The sequence below is a fragment of the Ovis aries genome, chromosome 2 (genome assembly GCF_016772045.2).
Source record: "Ovis aries strain OAR_USU_Benz2616 breed Rambouillet chromosome 2, ARS-UI_Ramb_v3.0, whole genome shotgun sequence".
Classification (NCBI taxonomy): domain Eukaryota; kingdom Metazoa; phylum Chordata; class Mammalia; order Artiodactyla; family Bovidae; genus Ovis; species Ovis aries.
This window is the reverse complement of record NC_056055.1, coordinates 66,058,612-66,072,876: the sequence shown is the minus strand read 5'-3', so window position 1 is coordinate 66,072,876 and position 14,265 is coordinate 66,058,612. Positions and strand designations below refer to the sequence as shown.

The window sequence follows — 14,265 nt, the reverse complement described above, 5'->3', positions numbered from 1 at the left end:
AAACAAACACTGTTCCCAAACACTCAACTTCACATATTTCAAAGGCGTCATAACTTCGTATAAATACTGGTATCTGCTGAACTGCAGAAACAAGATATTGTCAGAACTGGGTCTGGCTTCTGCTTTTAAACAAAAATTGTCCAATTGGTTCAATATGAAGAGTGCTGATTGTCTCTCATTCTTTTAAACATCCTTCAGTTGGGTTGTATCAGTTCAGTTCAGTTGCTCAGTAGCGTCCAACTCTTTGCGACCCCATGAATTGCAGCACGCCAGGCCTCCCTGTCCATCACCAACTCCTGGAGTTCATTCAGACTCACATCCATCAAGTCAGTGATGCCATCCAGCCATCTCATCCTCTGTCGTCCCCTTCTCCTCCTGCCCCTAATCCCTCCCAGCATCAGAGTCTTTTCCAATGAGTCAACTCTTCGCATGAGGTGGCCAAAGTACTGGAGCTTCTAGAGGAGAGCATATACTGCAGTGGTTAAGCATGTGTCCTCAGGTGTCAGAATACCTGAGTTCTCGCCTTGGCTCTGCTAGCAAAAACAACTAGGTGATCTTGGGCATGTTGCTTGGTCTTGGTTTTCTTTTAATTTGTAAACTAGGGATAATAATCATAACAGTAATGACGCATATTTTTTTCCTAAGGATTAAATGATATAAGGTGTGAAACAATGTGAGTAGTTCTTGGTAAAAGTTAATGTATTATTATTATTAGAATTGAAAAAAGGTCACAATGTGGAGTGAGAGAGGAGTTTGAAACCTTTGTTTCTTGCCCAGTTTTAGTCTGTTCGAATGTGAGATAAATAAACTAAAGCCTATTTCATGGGGTTGTAATGATTGACATGTCTGACATGGTGTTTGGTGCATAGTAAATGATACCTACGTTGTTTTTATCCATGTTACATAAGTGGTATAACTTAGTACTAGGCTTAGAGAACCACTGAGAAGTAGAATACGAAGGAAAAGAGGTTAGAATTCTATTAAGTGATTCTAGAGCTGAAGATCAGTTGGAAACATACTTAACCAGTATTGAGTCTAAGTACCTTAGCTGCCTTCAGTTGTGCCTGGACCAGGTAAGTTACTTCACTGTTTAATATTAAATAGGGGCTTTTGGAATAATCACATCTAGGCATATTTTGTTAAGCTTCCACTCTGGCAGTCCACCTGGCTCACTGATAATTCTATAGGCATAGTTTCCCTATCTTCTGGATCAATGGCTCAATTACTGAACTAATTATCTTAAAAGCCATAGAAAGACAACAAAGTCCCCAAATATACTCATTTTCTACTTATGAATGATGTCACTAACTAGTTAAGAATAAGTTGGAATGTAGAAAAATGCAGTACATCTCTCTTGCCCACTCCATGGTAAGGTTTCATTCTTATCAAAACTGGGGAAATAATCATGTCATTATTAAAAAGACAGAGATGAATTTTAAAATAGACGTGGGGCATTAGAGTTGACTTTACCTATTTCAATTATTTAAATGTGACCCAACCTCTTAAAAGTAATACGCCTGGTTTGAGTCCTTCCTAACTTTATTTACTGAAATAAGGTAATGATCAATTAGGAAAAACAACCCATCAGATAATGTATTTGCATAACACAGTGGTTCTCAACAGAAGGCAACTTGCTCTGCAGCGAACATACAGCAATATCTGGAAATGTTGTTGTTGTTATATGTGTGTGTGTGCATACACACAAGTACATGTGCTCATGCACACACATATCACTGACACCCAGAGGGTAGAGGCCAAGGTTGCTGCTAAACACCCTATGATGCACAGGACAGCCCACCCCACCCCACCCCCAACAAAGAATTCTCTAGTCCGAAGGAGCAATAGTGTCAAGGTCGAGAAAACGTGGCTTAATTTTGCAGCTGTTCTTCACTTTCATTGGGTACATTTGAAAATATATTTGACAGTCTCATAGAACCTTTTCCCCTCTGTCCAGAAAATTCATACATCTACACATTGTTATATATAAATTGTGTGAAAAACTAACAGATCCTGTCTCCTAACTCTCTCCCATAGACTAGGTGGAGATCCTGCTTTTAGATGCGGAAATTTTCACCACCATCTCAAATTCAATACTAAAATACAATGATATAAGAGGTAATGTTATATAATAAGATACAGGTTTGTTTTCTAATCAAAAATCTCTCAAACGAACTGGGATTCAGTTTTGGGTAAGTAACTCAAGCTTTTTTTTTTTTTTTTAAATTGGAGGTTAATTAACTCAAGCTTACTGAATTCATTAATGATCCTCCAGTTAAAAAATAAATAAGCTGCCCGCTTCAGTATTCTTGGCCTTCCCTTGTGGCTCAGCTGGTAAAGAATCTGCCTGCAATGTGGCAGACCTGGGTTCGATCCCTGGATTGGGAAGATACCCTGGAGAAAGGAAAGATTACCCATTCCAGTATGCTTGCCTAGAGAATTCCACGGACTACATAGTCAATGCAGTTACAAAGAGCTGGACACAACTGAGTGACTTTTGCTTTCACTACTGAATTCAAGTTTTTCCACTACAGAATGGGCTTTGTGATGTTCTCTCTAAACAATGCTGGTATTAAAAACACCAAGCTTTTGTTCAAAAGGATTAGAAATGGAGCAAATAACTATTCTCAGTTTTTTCCATTGTACTTTAACAATGATAAAAGATATAGTTTATCAACTTCCTACTGTGAATCAGATACAGTTGGCCACTTAACATGTGTTATTTCTAATTATCACTGCAACCTTATGAGATTTGCATTTATTATTACTACTTGGAAATGAGCAAACTGCATCTCCAAGAGTTGTTAAATAAATTGCTCAAGGTCTCATAACCCTTTCCTTTTAGATTCAAATTCTCCCTCTCTTTGTATGAGGTGTATGGTTTAACTGATAAAAGCACCTAGTTTCTGAGCATCAGGCTCTGATTCCTCCTCTTCTGAGTTTGGAGAGGGAGCTGATTTACTGGTGCAGTTTCAGATTCACACCAATGCTGTCCTGTGAGTGCTCAGCCTTTATGGAGAAAGTCTAGAAACTAGCGTATGTATGGTCCAGGGATACTGGAACAAGTCCAAAGCCATAAGTAGGGAAGCATATTAGCTTGGCACTTGGGGTTCTTTTCTTTTCTTTAAAGAATAAGTAGGAATACCATTCTGGAACCTAGTTTTTAACACATCATTTCCCAGTAATGTAACAAAACACATGATATATTGACAGAAGTTAATGTTCAACTCAAACGCAACATAATTCATCTCATCTTACATAAACTGGCTTTTCTTCCATCTGTGTACAGAGAAGACATTTTTTCTAGAACTTCATTAAGAAAAAAGAAATCTGTTAAACATTGAGAGTGGATATCCATATCTTCTCCAATATCCAGCTAAAATGTAACCTCCACAGGAAGCCTTCTCTGATCAACCTTTTATGTCCCTGTGGCATTTTATACACATCTCTGTTATAGCAGTCTCACACGCTATGGTAGTCACCACTCGCTCTCATCATTTATCTCACTGAATGAGGATCTTTATAAACTCAATTCCCACTCAGGTGCCCGGCACAAAATAGAAGATGTTTATTTGTCAGTAAGTTGAGTGAGTGAGAGTGAATTATCCAGTTATGTATAGAGATGAAGTCAAACTTCTGAACACGTGAAAGGAATTAAAAAATAAAACACCTCCAGGGCCATCTCAGCCAGTGATGGCAGGCCCAAATGCATGATTTCCCTCTTCCTATGATAAGCACTCCTCCTCTGAGAACTTATAACATGGAATCAGAGGACCTTGCTTACCATTTTTCCAATCATCATCACATATGGGCCCAAATACTTGTTCACGCCGAAGATGTCTAATAGACGAATGTACCAATAAATGATGTTCACACAATAGATGACCCTCCCATCACTCCTGAAGGGTTGGTCTTGGAGACGAAGAATCATTCCGACAGAGAACAGAAGGATGGCAATGAGGTCTGTGACATTCCAGTACTCTTGCAACCACACCTTCACTTTTTGTAGCAACTTTCCTGGCTCTGACATCAAAATCTAAAAGTCAGGAGAGAGAGTGAGGTTAGGCTTGATTTCTGTCTATATTTTCAGCCCAGTTGGAAAGTGCTTGGTCTGTGATCTGACATTAGTAGCTTTTTTTTGTCTACCTGTATCTATTCAAGAGGCTCTGGATGACCTAAGCTTAGCTCAGTTGTATATAAAGAGTAAATTTGATCCTTTAGGATGCCTTACAATCCTAAGACACACATTAGAGTTTTGGTATAAAATTATTGATTTTTAATACCCTGCAAATCTCCAAAGTCCTTCTCCATCTCAGTAAACAGTATCACCATGTTGAGTTACTCAGGCCACTAACTTAGGAGGATTCCTTCATTCCCCTCTTTCACACCCATGTCCTCTGCATCAACATATCAGTTCTATTTCCAAATACAACCTAGGGGGACCTCTTCTCACTACCTCCACTGCTGTCCCCCTCTCCGAAGCCCCATCCCATTGCCCAGACGACTGCAATAGCCTTCTAACTGGTATCCCGGCCATCACTGTTGCCTAGCCAGCCTCTGAGCAGCACCCAGAAAGACCTTTAAAAGCCTAAGGCATGATCTGGGTGGTGATTACACAGTTGTATAGGTAGGTAAAAAAATGCATCAAGCTGTACCCTTATGAGGTGTTCGTTTTCTTACAGGTGAATTAAGCCTCAATTTAGAAGAAAAAGAGAGACATAAGAGATGGATGAATAACAGCAAAACTAGAGCTGCTGCTTCTAAGTCGCTTCAGTCGTGTCTGACTCTGTGCGACCCCATAGATGGCAGCCCACCAGGCTCCTCTGTCCCTGGGATTCTCCAGGCAAGAATACTGGAGTGGGCTGCCATTTCCTTCTCCAGTGCATGAAAGTGAAAAGTGAAGGTGAAGTCGCTCAGTCGTGCCTGACTCTTAGCGACCCCATGGACTGCAGCCTACCAGGCTCTTCCATCCATGGGATTTTCCAGGCAAGAGTACTGGAGTGGGTTGCCATTGCCTTCTCCGAAAACTAGAGCAAATTGTGATAACTGAACACTTAAGCCTTTTGACGGTTTCCATTACAAATACAGAAAGATCCAAATTCCTTATGGTGGCCTCATTTAACATCCCACCATATTCTTCCTGTTCTGTCTTCAGATAACAAATCCATTCTATATTCAGGACATTTGCACTTGTTCCTTCTGTTGGGCATTTTCTTCTCACTGATTTTTACATGTGCGGTGACTGCTTATACTCAAGGTCTCCACTCATATTTCCCCCTCCTAGAACTTTCTTGACCACCTTCCTTGCAGTGGTCTCCACATCCCCAAGTCAATTATCCTATTTATTTTTTGAAGATTTTTTTCACTCATTGAAAACCTTCCTCATACATGTTTATGTATGGGTGTACATATATGCTGGTCTAGCTAACTAGCTATCATCTATCCATGCATTCCTCTCAATATTCTTTGATCTCTCCTCTCATCTATAAACTCTGAGGACAGACCCTTTGTTCCCTAGGGCCTGCTACATAACAGACACTCAAGAAATAGTTGTTGACTGCCTGACTGATTGTTGCACAGATACTCCATAGTAACTGTCCACTCCCTTGTATATCTTAACTGCTGGGTGGTATTCTGACTTATCTTAAATCCAGAGGGGACTTTTTGCTGCTCCACACTCTATGAAATGCACAGCTGGATAGCAGGAATTGCCACCCATTCTGTACCACAGGGTGTGAGGAACCTCGTGAAGCTACGTAGCAGGGCTACCTTTATGAATCATTTGTGTTTACCTCTGAGATTTCCACCTCTTCAAGCCATGACCCACCCCTTTCCCAGTTCAGGATCTCTCAAAGAAGGGAGTGCAAAGATGGGACAGGTTTAATCTGCAGCTATTGATCTGAATCTTCACAATGACTTTAGTAGCTTGCCTTGGCCTGAAGTGTAAGGAAGGGTGGTCTTAGTAAGTCAAGACTGGAGCTTGAAAGGCTGAACAAGATACCAGGAGCTACCTGGTAGCTTCATTCTTCTAGTACCTCATTCCTAACCCCCTAGCCCTCAGTATGCATTGGAATCACCTGGAGGGCTGGTGAAAGCAGTTGCCTAAGCCCCACCCTTGGAGTTTCTGCTTTAATATGCCTGAGGATTTACATTTCTAAAAGTTCCCAGTCAGGCTGCTGACCACAGGTTGGAGTCACTGTCCTGCCCTTGAGGAATTCCTGTTGCAGTTGTTGTCCTGATGGCTCCCCATCCATCCTAACGAGACAAAAATCAGTGTGTGTGCTCCCGTAGGTGTCCTAAGGGGTTTGGGAATGTCTTAAATTAAGAGTTTCTCTAACCGTTGGTCCATACTCTAAGGTTTGTAGCAAAATATTTTTTTAAAAACAGTGAAAGTATCTTTGTGAAATCTCAACGTAGAAACAGATAAAAGCAGAGTGCATAAGGTGAGGCCTCTCTTAGGATCCCTGGGATCCAGGGAGCGTCCCAGTGTGTAACCACGGGCAGGGTGGGCCTAAGGCCGGGTCAGTCTGGTTTAAGACCCAGCTCTCTTTCGTAGCTGTGGGATGCAGAGAATTTGCTCAATCCCCGAGTCTTAGTTCCCTCAGCTGTGGAGAGGGACGCCCTCACAGCCGCGTCATCTACCTTACAAGTGGCCGGAGGAGGCCCCAGCAGGAGGATGAGCACCCGCACGGAGCAGCAGTTACGTGCTGTTACAGGATCACCCGGCTCGCTGGGCTGACTCCGTGCAGAAGAATGTGTTGCCGGGAAGGGGTTGGCAGAATGTGAAACCACAAAGCCCTCCTTGTAGGTCCCTGGAGGCACAGAAGCCTACAGATTTTCCCTGTTTCCAGGCTCTTGCGTCTGAGGTCTGCAGGGCCCGTGCTGACTGTGAGGCGGCTCAAGGCGGGACCCTTGGCGCCCGAGGATTTCTTTAGTGGATTCAGGCATGTGGGGCGAGGGGCAACCTCACGGGGCCGGAGAGGAAAAGGTCAGATACTTAGGTGGTCAGTGCCTCCCGTCCCACAGCTGCCTTGGAAACAAGGGCTCTTGGTTGACCCCCTGCTGACCCCGGGCTCCAGGCTCTGCCCTCCCTGCTGTTATATGCCGCCTCAGGAGAAATGGATAGCCAGCCTGGAGATTCCTGGCAGCCCGCCGGCTTGGCAGCTTCTTCCAGAACAGTCCGTGGAGTACAGACTGCTCCCTGTCTTCTTCTAGTCTAGTCCCTGGAGAGATTCCAGTCTCCCTGCTCTAGCCTTTCCCTTTTCTGCTTATCATGGGGAAGGAATATGCATCTAAGGCTTTAAATCACAAAGCCAGCGAGCTGGCTCTTCACAGCAACAGAGCCCTTAGCAGTAGCAGCCTCAGTTCTCAGAGAGCTACACAAAGACCACAGCGAATTTATTACTGTTTTCAGTCTACAAATGGGGAATACACAACACTGGTCAGGAAGTGGAAGGCATTATGGATGGGAAAGCCTGAGAGCAGACAGGCATCCATTAACAACAATAAAAATCCTGTTCCTTATAAAATGGGACTCTCAAAATAGGGATGTGATGGCTAGAATTTAAATATCCCAAGGTAGTTTAAAAACCCAAGGGAAGGGCTCTTAACCATTTACACATATTTTAAAAAATGATCCTACTTTTTCTTGGAGGAGAACATTTTAGCCCTGATAGTAAGGCCCTTTTAACCTGACTTAGTAATGAAAGCAGGGATTTCCCAGGTGGCGCTAGTGGTAAAGAACCCACCTGCCAATTCAGGAGACATAACAGATATGGGTTCGATCCCTGGGTTGGGAAGATCCCCTGAAGGAGGCATAGCAACCCACTCCAGTATATTCTTGCCTGGAGAATCCCATGGACAGAGGAGCCTGGCGGGTTACAGTCCATGGGGTCGCAAAGAGTCGGAATAACTGAAGCAATTTAGCAGCAAGCAGCAGTAATGAAGGCAAGTGTGAATTTGTGGGTTTGTAGGAATTATTTTTTCTGTGGAGCCCAATATATTTTCCCACTGACTATAGTACAGCAAGTAGAGCTCTTGAGAATGCAGTGGACTTGACAGGGAGTAATTCTTCCAGAAAAAGCCTCGCCAGCTGACTAGTTTCAGGGGGAAATGCAGAGGAATCTCATTGCACAAGCCTGCCATCCCTGTGGACTTGGGAACCAGCTCTGGGAGCCTGTTGGACGGGGTTGCAGAGCCCTCTGGTGGACGACTGCTTGACTGCATTTAGTATAAAGGCTCTGAATCTGCTGGCCCAAGGTTAGCCTTGAATTCAAGTGTCACAAGAGGGGGGCATTTTGATGGCTTCTTTAATGTGATGCGGTGAGGGAGAAGAGAGAGACCCATACCCTCAACCTGAAGGACAAGAAATATGCTCATTTTGCCGAGGGCTGGTAGAGAGGCTATTGCCCAGCAAGGGGATAATAAATGTTGAGAAGGAATAGGCCAGGGAATAAATTAATAAAGGCATAGTTCTTCCTGGAGCTGCTGAAATGCATTTGCAGAATCATAGGTATTGGTAGACTGGGTCCCGAAAGACCCCAAGTAAGGGGCTGCAATGGGAATTAAAAGTGGAAAATTCAAAGATTAAAAACAGTTTAAGTAGAAAAAAATTTAAAAGTCACATTTATCAAGATGAGGAAAGAGAGGTGTAAACAGTGTTGAAGAAAACTGGAAGTTTCTTGGGGCAAGAGTGATGCTCTAGAAAATATAGATTAGATCTCAAGCTTACGTGAAGTGACAATCTTATAAACATACACTGAAGCCTCCCAGGTTTGTCTGCAGTAGTCGAAACCACGTCCCTTATTTCTGTGGCAGCATTAGAGAAATCGTTTCTGGCTTAATTTGGACCCCAACCTTCCTTACTCCCCGCTCCATTCACAGAGGTAACTAACCACTGTCTTTCTCCTCTGTTTTCTTTTAGGAAAGTGGTTACCTCTCTCATCTTTTCTATTCCCAGGGTGAAAATATAGGAAATGACGATCCATTCCTGGGTAGAAGGCCAGCGCTCCATCTTCACTAGCACGATATAGTTGAACAGCATCAAGTATCCGATGTACGCCAGCTGTAAGGAAACAGAATACAGTGCTCTGGCTGCGAAGACCTGGGAGCCCTGCCCTAGGGCAAGGGCACTGTGCAGCAGGACACGACAAGGTCAGCAAGCAGGACGGTTATTCACGGTGAAACGAACTCCTAGGCCCTAAACCATTGAAAGAATTTAAAAAGACTACAATATTTGAAATAACTGATATTCAATCTTCCTTTTGAACCTTGCATGTCTCGGGTCCCCACATTCTGCTTGTACCAATGTGTCATGATGCACCATTTTGTTTTGCAATTACCCCATTTCTGGAGTCTTCTTGGCTAAAAAGGGAACCTCCTCTCTCAGGGACTGCTCTTGCGTAGATATGAGGCTTGGGTCCTTGAACCAGGACAGCACAGTGAATTTCTGCCTAAAGAATGCCAGGTAGATTAAATGTCTATAAGAAGGAAAGGCAGACACATGCTACACTTGTATATTGGTGAAAACAACATAAAAATAGCCTGGACTTCCTTGGAGCCCCACTTTAATTCTCTTCTGGGTTTACTTTTTTTTCCCCCTTCTATCCTAATGTGCTTGCTTGGCAGTACCCTGGGAGGGTTTTACTTCATCCCTGGTGCAACTTTCCTGCCCTATCCAAGCTAGGATAGTACTTCCTGGTTTCTCCTTCTTTGAAACAAAGCAAGAGAAGACAAGCAATTTATAGGAAAGAATGAGTCCGCGAGGCTGACTGCGACTTGGAGTGAGATTTATTCTCACGAGGCACTAACACTGGAGGTGGAACCCTGATGGAACAGGCTGAGTGGCAGTGTGTCCCAGGAATACTCCTCAGGGTTCAGGTTTGGTGACTGTCACTGGAGGACTGAGTTATGTCTAGTGAGCGGAGAGTAGGAGGGCTGACGAGGCTCTTACAGAAGCGGCTGAGGACAAAATTCATTCTAGGGTGGGCAGTGGCAAAGAAGCTAAGCCTTTTCTAGGTGAGGCTTCAAGTTGAGTATTGTACTTGCTAGCTTTAGGGGCCTCAGGGGCTGTGATTAGAACTGAGTAATTCAAATCTGCACTCTTTGGAGCTTAGCAAAGAATAGGAAATGGTGCGGGCGAAAGGACTGAGACCTTGAGAATTCTGGAGGTACAGGCTGATTCTGAAGCCCTGAAAGCTGCTTAGGTGGTGGAAAAACATGCAGCCTGGCTGGGGACACAGGGGTTCGGGCAGCCCTGCACAGCTCGAAAACACTGCTTTCTTTCCTAATGGACCTCCTTTCTTCTTTCCTTCCCCTCCTTTTTTTCTCTTCCGCCTTTCCTTTTTTCCCTTCCTCTTTTCCTCCTCCCGTTTCCTTTTTTCTTCCCATTTTCTTTTTTCCTTCCCCCTTTCTCTGTTTTCTGTTTTTTCCTTCCCCCCTTTTTTCTTTTGTCTCCCCTTCTTTTTCATCCTTTTTCTTTCCTCTCCTTCCCTTTCCTTTTTAAAAACAAATGAATACACAGATCCTGAATAAGACTTACAGACATTTTCTGAGACCTTGTTATGTTGAAGGATTTATAGACACAGCTATTTAATTTCTCATCTCTCGAAGGGCTGGCATATGCATATACACGTTGGAGATCACGTAATAAAGTGAGAGGGCAGCTGAACAGATGCTGAAGACTCAGCAGAGCTCCTTCTCTTGCGAGATTCGCTCCTGTACACCCACCCCGCCCAAGGACCACTCTTTATAACCATGCCTTAGTTCCTACCCCACCCACATTGAGATCATTAGCACACTATGAAAACCTCACCTGAAAAGAATCTTGTCTACTCAACCTATATCCAACGGTATAGGATGCTGTTCAAGGTGTAATTTGTTTTATATGGTTCCTGTTTACCATTATATTTTGGCATCCACTCTCTAGTCCCTGTGAGTTCTGTATTTTACAAAACACAAGGAAAGGACTTTAATGGTTAAATGCTAAAATATACTCTCAGCCTCCTTCTGACCTGAAACCCTTCTCTTTTCAGTTGCTTCTTTCTCCTTGTTGGATCAAATCCCACTGCTTCTGGTGGGCCTTGTCAACCGCCAAGGTTTTGTCATTTTACTTACTTCGTTGCAAAACTTTCCAAACCATTATCTTGTCTCATCACAAGTAGGCCCAGTGACACACACACAATTCTTCCAGAATCTCTTCATTTTAGTACTTAAATAACTCCTTTAATCTGCCTCTGTCCTGTAAATACAGGTGCAGTGTACTTGTTTGGCAGAAGGACTAGTGTTTGGTGGAAGGAATGTAGATGAAAAGTCAGTGACACTTGGATTTAAAAATCCTCCACTCAGCTGTATCTTTTTGTGCAAATCACTCTGCCTGCCTGGGCCTCCTGTGAAATGGAGATATTTGCAACTGACCCTGCAGAGCTTTTGGAAGGACAGGGAGACCGGAATATGCATCTCTCTCCTGACACAGCCCAGTGAATGGTGGCTAAAATTATTATACACCTCTATTTTCAAGAAACTTCTATTCTTCTACCTCTGCTTACCTCAGTCTTTCCTTTTTACCCCTGTTCATTATTCATACCTCTGTTCTTTTTTCTTTTTTAAATTGACCTCATTGCTTATGCTTCTTCCAGGACCTTCTCTTTTAGCTCCTGTCTATTTTTAAAATCATAACTACTCTACAATGCTTTCCTTTCCATTATCAAGCTACAATGTACTATTTGGGGACAACTCTCAAAATATGGACTTCCAAAAATAGGGCTTTAAACATGTTTCAATGGTACAATAGAGGACTGGCTTCTGTCTTAGAAACAACCTAATCTTAGAACTTGCTAACATTCATGGGGCCTTGCTGCACATTACCCTAACAGGACATGGTTTAATGGTTGTGGGTGTATGTGTGAATATATATTCATATATATACATACTTGTATATATCCTATAAGTTTTAACAGGCTGTGGGTAGAATTCCATAATTTTGAAAAGAAACATAACCTTATGATTCTTAGGTTAGTGGGAATCCTTTTAGAATCTGTTTATTTCCTTATGTATTTTTATAAAATTTCCATTAACCAAGATGCATGACTCCTAAAGTACGAAAAGTAAGCGACCAAAGCCTGCTGAAGCTGCCTGGGGGTCCCTGGTGGGGCTTGGCCATTCCTCACTTCTTTCTGGGCCTTTTCCTACTGCCACAAGAGTGTGGAAGGGCTGCACACTGTTGGCAGATGAAGGAGTCTGCTCCTGCTGGAAAAGCCCAGAGCACAGTGGTGCCCTCTGACCTGGCACCACTGGTACCTTGAACTGGTGTCCTCTCCAACTGGGCCCTAGGAACAGGCTCTCACACAAGCCAGTCTGGGAGCCAGCTGGAACAGAAGAGGACTCAACCTGCTCTCTGGAAACTTGCTAAGACAGGGAACTCACGTTATGTGGAAGTGAGGTGTGCCTTACCTTTCAGAACCTTGGGAATGTAGATACTTTTGGAAATTGGGGTGGGAACTACTCTTACAGACAAGAAACAAAAGCAAATGGGCCCTTTGATTTAAAGCTGCATTTGACTGGTCAGCATCTCTGGGGATTTTAAAGATTGACACACTCCACATCTCCATTTACTTCCTTGAGGCCTGGGCTTTGTCAGTGCACGTGGATTTCTGGAAATCGTTGTGGAAACACAATTGGACATGACTGGAGCATCGGTCTAAGGGGTATGTGGAGGGTAATCCAGTCAGCCATGAAGAAAGGAGCTGGACACATGTCCTCCCCTCCTTCTCAAAGAGGTAGCCCCACAACCTGCAGTATATGGTACAAGGAAAGCAGTGTGCCCTATGTTTCCCAGACTACAAGGCTCACCTGAGAACTTAAAATAGCCTCTCAGGCTCCTCCCTGGAGATTCATTTAGTGGGGCTATTACAGGGTCAGGAATTTGCATTTCTAACACAATCCTTTATCATCATGGAAGTTTTAGAAATACCAGGCTGAAAACTCAGCTCTTTGTCCAGAGTAATGGTTCTTATCCCTGGCTACTCATTACAACCACTTGGGAGCTTTGAAATATCCTGATGTCTAGGCTGTGCCCCGGCCCAACAATATTAGAATCTCCAGGAAAAAAAACCCACGAATCTTTTAAAATATAGATTAAATAGAACCCAGGTTGGTTTTTTTTTTTTTTTTTTAGCACTCCAGGTGATTCCAGTATATGCCTAAGGCTCAGAACCATTGCCAGGGCATTTGTGATCTAAAAATATTCGTGGCTAACAAACTGCCTCAGCTGCGTGAAGGGAACTAGAAAAATCAAGGAAGTAAAATTAACACAGGACACAAGAAAAAAAAAGATGACTTAGAAGGATAAAAGAATCACATACTCTATTTATACAGGTGATAGATAATTCCTGAAACTACTACTTCTATTGGCTTCTTTTATGCTCTAGAAAAGGAATCTGTAAACATTTCTTTAAAGGACCAGATAGTTAAGATAGTTTAAGGTTTTTGTGGGTCAAATGGTCTCTATTGCAAGTGACCAGCTCAACAGTTGGAGCATAAAAGCAGCCAGATTATAGGTAAATGAATGGGTTGGGTTGTGTCCCTGTAAAACTTTATCCATGGACATATGAATTACATGTGAATTTCATGTGTGACAAATTCATCTTCAATTGGTTTTATTTCAACTCTTTAAAAATGTAAAAAACACTCTTAGCTCACAGGCCATAATGGGCAGTGGGCTGGATTTGACCCATGAGCTGTGGTTTGCCAAATTCTGACCTAGGCTGACACAATTAGAGCAGTCTAATATAAGAGAAAGGGCAGACCTGGGCATAAAATACAATAAAAAATATTATCTTGATAAAACTGTTAGTTTAGGAAAAGTATATATAGAGCACCTAGCAGAGTGCCTCATAGTAGGTGTTCAATAAATGATAGTCTATCATTGTTGAGTGGACAGATGAATAAAGCACTGTTGCTCCGCAATTGGTCTAGCCTAGGAATAATAAGTTACATTTAATTATGCTTAATGTGTTCCAGGCACTGTTCTAAGTGCTTTACATATTTTAACACATTTAATCTTTACCAATCCTTATAAAGCAGGTACTATTATTATCCTGATCTTAAGAAAATTGGGAACAGAGTGTTAAAGTAAATTGCTTAAGGTCACACAATAATAAAGAGGCCCAGACAGGATTTCTACTTAGACTGTCTGACTCCAAAGTCCATGCTTGTCACTAGTTGTCAGAAAACAACAAATATCAGCATGTAATATATAAATAGAAATGA

At 42.6% G+C, this 14,265-nt stretch overlaps 1 protein-coding gene across 10 annotated transcripts in view; it reads right to left on the bottom strand.

Moving 5' to 3' along the window:
- TRPM3 (transient receptor potential cation channel subfamily M member 3) overlaps nt 1-14,265 on the bottom strand; it is a 599,217-nt gene that overhangs the window by 67,368 nt on the left and 517,584 nt on the right. For all 10 annotated transcript variants that reach the window (XM_042243350.1, XM_042243355.1, XM_042243351.1 and 7 more), the window contains 2 exons: nt 8,933-9,061; nt 3,782-4,033 (listed from right to left, as the gene is read on the bottom strand). In XM_042243350.1, the coding sequence (XP_042099284.1) occupies nt 3,782-4,033; nt 8,933-9,061 (381 nt within the window). The remainder of the gene's footprint in view (nt 1-3,781; nt 4,034-8,932; nt 9,062-14,265) is intronic.